Source organism: Humulus lupulus, chromosome 1, assembly GCF_963169125.1.
Source record: "Humulus lupulus chromosome 1, drHumLupu1.1, whole genome shotgun sequence".
Lineage (NCBI taxonomy): Eukaryota > Viridiplantae > Streptophyta > Magnoliopsida > Rosales > Cannabaceae > Humulus > Humulus lupulus.
In genome coordinates, this window is record NC_084793.1 from 207,523,059 (window position 1) to 207,529,282 (window position 6,224).

The 6,224-nt window shown below is 35.4% G+C and overlaps 1 protein-coding gene across 1 annotated transcript; it reads left to right on the forward strand.

Annotated features, from left to right (window-relative positions):
- The first annotated feature begins 869 nt into the window (after positions 1–869).
- On the forward strand, positions 870–2,396 carry LOC133802896 (uncharacterized). The gene is made up of 3 exons (XM_062241038.1): positions 870–1,262; positions 1,354–1,442; positions 2,025–2,396. Exons 1-3 carry the CDS (start codon positions 1,094–1,096, stop codon positions 2,154–2,156), a joined length of 390 nt encoding a protein of 129 aa, XP_062097022.1. The 5' UTR covers positions 870–1,093; the 3' UTR covers positions 2,157–2,396.
- The last annotated feature ends 3,828 nt before the right edge of the window (positions 2,397–6,224 follow it).

The window sequence follows — 6,224 nt, forward strand, 5'->3', positions numbered from 1 at the left end:
CAGACAACACGAGTAAGGATACCATCAGACATAGATGACAATAGCCAAGAGTATAGAAGTTGATCCTGTTGCCGCCATTGCTTAAACTCCATGATTAGCTTCACAATAGTACGATCTGCTTCAGAAGAGAACTTCTCAAGAGGAACAAAGTCTAGACCTATGTAATTATCAAGCTCATGACTACAAATCGCAGCAAGAACTTGAGGACGCTAGAGAAGAAAATTAGTTAGATCTAGTTTAACGGAGAGGTTGTGAGAGAACACCACAGGAGTGAAAGACGGAGCAGAAGTTCCCATCGAAGTTGAAGAAGCTCCTGCCAGAGCAGAGGAAAGAGTGTTTGCCGCCATAAAGGAAGACACCAAGCACAAACCCTAGAAATAGAGAAGAAAGGGGAAAACGAAAAAATCAAGTGAGAGAGAATCAATTTGGCACTGATACCACATTAGGAAAGTAAAGAGAGAGAAATTATACTGATTCTCATTGAGAAAAAGATAAATTACAATGGTATATATACAAGGATTAGTTAGAAATTGAGCTGTACAATAAACTAATTACTAATTTTATAACTAGCTATAACAGAAAGCTAATCAGTATTAACTAACCCTAACGAGAGTACTCCAGAACTTGTTGGCCAAATATTCTACGCTGGTAAACCTTATTGTTCTTTTCCTTGCATTGTTATTATTACTTGCAAGTGTCTTGATACACCAAGTGATTTCAAGTTTTATGACTATCATGTGTTGATGAAACTACTACTCCTAATTTCTATTTGAGGATTATTAGAGCAGCATTTTAGATATGCTACAATAAGAATGTGTTTATTTTTAACGCCATATATTGTTGATGTATCTAAGTTAGAGTTTATGCAACAAGCAAGTGTGAAAGATTAAGGTTGTTGATGTATATGGTATTTGACTTAGAAATAAAATAAAAAAGGTTTGGATGGTATTTTTCAAACAAACTGTATAAAAAGTTGGAAAAAAAAAAGAGTAAATTAAGTTCCCAATAATCTTTAGAGCTTTACCACGGTGCACCACCCTCGATTTCCCGTTCCGCCACCGAAATTGTAAGCAGAACACTGAAGGTATTTGATATGCCACCTACGAAGAAGGGCAAGGCCAAGGCTAACAAGCAGCAATCGGTTCCGTCACCGAAACCCGATCAGAGCACTAAATTCCCCTCGTGTATTCGTACCGTCCCTCCCTCCTCCGTCGCCATCACCATCCACGCCAAGCCTGGCTCCAAAATGTCCTCCATTGCTGGTCTTTCTCTCATTTATATAAATGTATATGTATGCGTATGTTCATGTATTCAAATATTATCTGAATTTTGTTGGCAATGTTTTGGATGAAGGTTTTGACGATGAGGCTTTAGAGGTGCAAATTGACGCGCCTGCCAAGGATGGGGAAGCTAATGTCGCTCTTCTTGAATATATCAGCTCCGTGAGTCTTTCTTGTGTTTACCGTTTGATCATTATATTTATATCTATCTTTTTAGTCGTATTGCTTTCAATTCGTTAGGAATACAGGCATTTCAATCTTTTAAAGAAAATTGGAAAGTCGTATTTTTTAGTTTAGCAAAGTAAAATTTATCAGAAAGCTTTGGTAATCTTGAATCAATAAGAGGGAATCATATTATGGGTTTTGCTCTAGGCTTTGATCTTTAAAAAAAGAATAGAACTTTTCTGTGTTTCATTTCAGTTTAGAAATGGTATTGATTGTTGTCTTATAAGATCAGAGTTGCCATGGAGTCGCACTGCCTTACCAAGTAGTTTATGCATAGCTTCCTATGTTTTTATGTCATGATTATTATTTATTTTTTCGACTTTCTAACATAGTGCAGAATTTAAGGGATGAGAATTCGATTCAGTTGAACATAGGCCATTTTCTTCAATTAATTGACATTTGATTAATAGCTAAAGTTTTAAGGATCACAACTATGTCATTGTCTCTAAGTCACAGACTATGAGGGAATTAATGTTTTAGATAAAATAAATTCACATATATGTTATCCTAAAATTACAGGTTTTAGGGGTGAAAAGAAGGCAGGTTTCCATAGGTGCTGGATCTAAATCAAGAGACAAGGTCGTAATTGTCGAGGAAGTAACTCTACAAAACGTTTTTGATACATTGGACAAAGTCTCAAAATGCAATTAATGGGTAGGAGGAGACTCCAATTTAATCCTTGATGAGGCATGCAACTCTTTCTTGTCCATATCATGTTTAATTGTCTGATAAATGAATCCTGACTTTTGAATTAATCTTCACTTTTGCCCAACTTTTCTTCTGATATTGTACTCTAATGATACTTGTCCCTACTGAATTGCATCTGATTAGTCAAGTTTGATTTTAGTCCAATAATTCTACTTGAACCATCTTCTGGTTGAGATTTGAGTTGCCAGGTTATCATCACATTTAAGTAAAAGTACATCATTCTGCTAAGAATATGAGTTTGGGCTGGGAGGCATGGGAATATTCATCATCCCTTCTATCATAAGTAGAACAATCTTCATTGCAGGACGCTGGGAAGGATCTTCCCAAGCACACCAGAGTGCAACCTTAACCATTTTCTTGAATTGGCGCTTGTCTATCTTTTCACCATCGCCTACCAATATCTGCAGCTCCCCGTTCTCAAAACACAGTTTATGGAATGTTCAATATTATTTTCATAAAAGAACATATGATCTCCAACAGTACAACTCCAAAGCTGTAAACATTTACTTTGGCTGTGATTGGCCGATTCTTTCACCACCCCATGGAAACATACCCTCTTATCCCGCTGATCTCAGAAAAGGATCTGGTATGGTCTGGAATCAATCGGAATTTAAATGCGGAAATCTCCGTTCTTGTGTATGAATATGATTTATGTTTAATTGTCACAATGGATGACTTGTGCCTCACATCCTTTGTGGAGATAAAGGATTCCACTTGCTATGCCTTTGGTCTTAGGAGCATATCTGCGAGTGATCCTTTAATCATGTATTCATATATTAATAACAGCCTGTTTTGTCCTTCACGCCAATATCCTAGTAAAGATGTCTCTATTAATGACTTTCATCTCTTTTATATCCTGAGGAGAGCTATGTCAAGTTCACATGACCGCTTCATCTCATATCACAAGGAAGCCTAATATAATATAACCGAGTGCAATTTGTCTTCCTAATATGCGTTTGGAAGATATTCTATGGCATACGACGCGATCAACAAACTGAAGTTTACAATTCGTAACTTTAATTTTTTCGTCATGTAGCTCTTTGGGAAAATGAGTTGCTCTTTGTTTTTTCTGTCAAAAATAATGCATAGCAAAGCCACTAGGAATTTTTGTAAATATTAATTAATTAATTTATTTTATTTTTGTTATTTAAGAGCAATTCGAATGGCAGTTCTTCCCAAAGTTGCCCAAAATTACCACATCACTCTAAATATTCCACATCAATATTTGAGCCCTCTTCTAAAAAAATTCTACGAAGGTGAGCAACTCTAATAATTGCCTCCCACTATATTATTTTATTAATTTTTTTAACGCGAATTCCTAAACAGAAAAAGAACCACTGCTTTTTCCAATATTTTTTTATTAAACTTCTTGCATGGAGTAGGCATCAACCCACTCTAATGCAGCCAGAACCCAAAGGTGTTCTGACTAGCCATAGAGCAACCTCTTTGGTATGGGCGTTAAAGTTACTCTAAAGGCAAAAAGAGGTTTAAATTTTTCAAAAATTCCTATCAACTTGGTACAACAACATAAGGATGTACACTTGTGTCTTTGTTCACTCATGTGATTATTTGAATTGAATTGATTGATCTTGATAATTAGTTGGTCATTGAAGTAGGAGAAATATTTTCTGAATTTCTGTAAATTGAATTTTTTATTTGAAAGTTTATATGTTTATTTTGAAATTTTGATTGAAATAGAAGATGATATGGATAGGTAATGGATATTCAAGAAAGTTATGTTTGTTGTTCTTTATGAAATAAGCATGAGGTTAAAATTTTCAAGAAATTTTACTAACCATCCAAATTATATTTGTTGTTCTTTACATAAGTGTGGAAATCTAAGATGGATACATATTAATACGATAAAAAAAGAACAATTATACTTTAATTAATTGACAAAAATTTTGAAGTGTGGTATTAGCATGTGGAGAGAGTTAATGTTACCTAAAATATATTTAGGATTAATAAAAGTGCAAAAGAATAGGCATGAGGATTATGAAGAAAATTTAGATGAAATTATTTATAAAGCACATTATGGATCAAAAGTAGATCCCATTAAGTTTGAAATCCTTCTAAATGATGTCGATAAACTGATTTACTTTGGTAACACAAAATTTAAAAATTATCAACATTTTTTAGATTGTCGTACATGATTGGGTAATATATTGCTAAAAAATAATGAGATGACAATGTAATTTTATAAGGCAAAGGAAAATATGTTTTCATTAGGCATGTGTTTGATCCAATAAGTTGACGAACAATATTATTTCATATTTAAATTAGAGGTTATTTATGGAATAATATCACTTGGTTGAATTGACAATATGACTTCAAGGATTGAATCACCAAGCCTTGAAGAAATGAGACAAACCACCAGGGGTACTTGCACAAGGCACTTCAATGCTCAAGCTTGTGAGGATTCTCTCAAAGGCTCATTTCTAGTCCCGTAATTGAATGTTATATATAGACGTAATAAGTTAGTTTAAGTTTAGAAAGAATTATTCTGATCGGTCCACATCAGCAGTGTAAAGGCAACAAAATAACCATTAAAATAAGTAAGGTCTTGCGGTATAATACCCTACTAATCTAGGATCAGTACACTGTGTGTTTAAAATGGTGCTTAACTTGTTAATAAATTCATTTGGACTCAAAAGTGTAATTAAGATTAACTTATGGTTTAGGTACTAAATTTTTTGGTTAAAGTAATTAAAGTTTTCATTAAAATGTTTATAATATTTACAATGGATCCCAAAAGTTTGTACACAAAATAAAGATATATCCAGAATTACAAAAATTGCAGACCTAAGTGTCAAAGCTGGACCTATACCATAAGTCCCTCAAAATAAGTCTCGACCATGGAAACTAAGAAGACTGAGTATGTACACCGACCCTAAAGCTCTCCAACTCATGACTGGTCCAATTTCCCATTTCTCATACCTACACCACAAAGCACCCGTAGGCCAAGGCCCAGCAAGAAAACTCAACCAGATATAACAGGTATTCATATAAGCATTAACATTAAATATGTGCTTCACTTATCGTAAAAAAATTGAGATTAACTTTTCAACAAGTATACGACCTATGCCGAGTACATGCATACCGTACCCCCGTAGCAGCCTTGCCACAACAGCCTACATTTCACATGATTATTGTCGATTATGACCCCCTAGCCGATCAATCACAAAAAATTGCAAGCAGTCACAAGCAACAGACGCAACGTATGCATTTATAGAGTAAAGATATTTGACTCTAAACATATATTCAGGGCACGGTTATAATTGCATTCGATAGTCAGGGTTGATGCCCTTTTCTCAATGCATGTGCCGGTTTTTTTTACCTTAAGTCTTATGCGGAAGATGATACGACCCAGAATGCGATCCTTTTCCAGAGCCTCGCAGAAACCCTAGTGACAATATAAATGATACACTTATCAGGAATTAAATCCAAATCCCGAGTTCAAACCAAAACCCTAGCTCTTGGGCTTCCAATCTCACTCAATTTGGGAGTGGAATCGTTCCCCTGAGCCCCCGAGCGGGCCCCCAGAATAAGTCCTAAATTCTTCTACCCAATTCTCAAAAACTTTAGAAAATTACCATTTTCGAGGCCCCCTGGCGCTTCGTGCCCACAGAAAGTTGGTGCTTTTTGGGATGCTAGCGCAGTTGCACCCTATCCCAGCGTGGTTGCACTGGTAGCCTAGAAACCCAAAATAAAATTCCCTGGTTCCTAGGACACTAGCGCGGTCAAGCCACACCCTATCACAATAGCGTTAGGTCGCCAAAAACTCAAAATGTGCCCAGAAATCAAGTGTTCGTCCAAAAATAAGTTAAATTCGACCTTAAATTTGACTAAACACTTCATTCTAGCCGGGTTTTTTACCAATACCAACCTCAAATAACTTAGATAAACCAGAAACAACAATAAGATACCATAAAAACACACCAAAACACATCAAAACACCTTAGCACGTCAAAATGCATTTTTGAGTCTCAATCTCAAACCTTCTCCCCAAAA

Bases quoted from the DNA above. Each gene is read 5' to 3' on its own strand.
- LOC133802896 (XM_062241038.1), top strand. From the start codon at position 1,094: ATGCCACCTACGAAGAAGGGCAAGGCCAAGGCTAACAAGCAGCAATCG. The intron at 1,263-1,353 runs GTCTTTCTCTCA...TTTTGGATGAAG, and splicing joins CAAAATGTCCTCCATTGCTG to GTTTTGACGATGAGGCTTTA. The intron at 1,443-2,024 runs GTGAGTCTTTCT...CTAAAATTACAG, and splicing joins TTCTTGAATATATCAGCTCC to GTTTTAGGGGTGAAAAGAAG.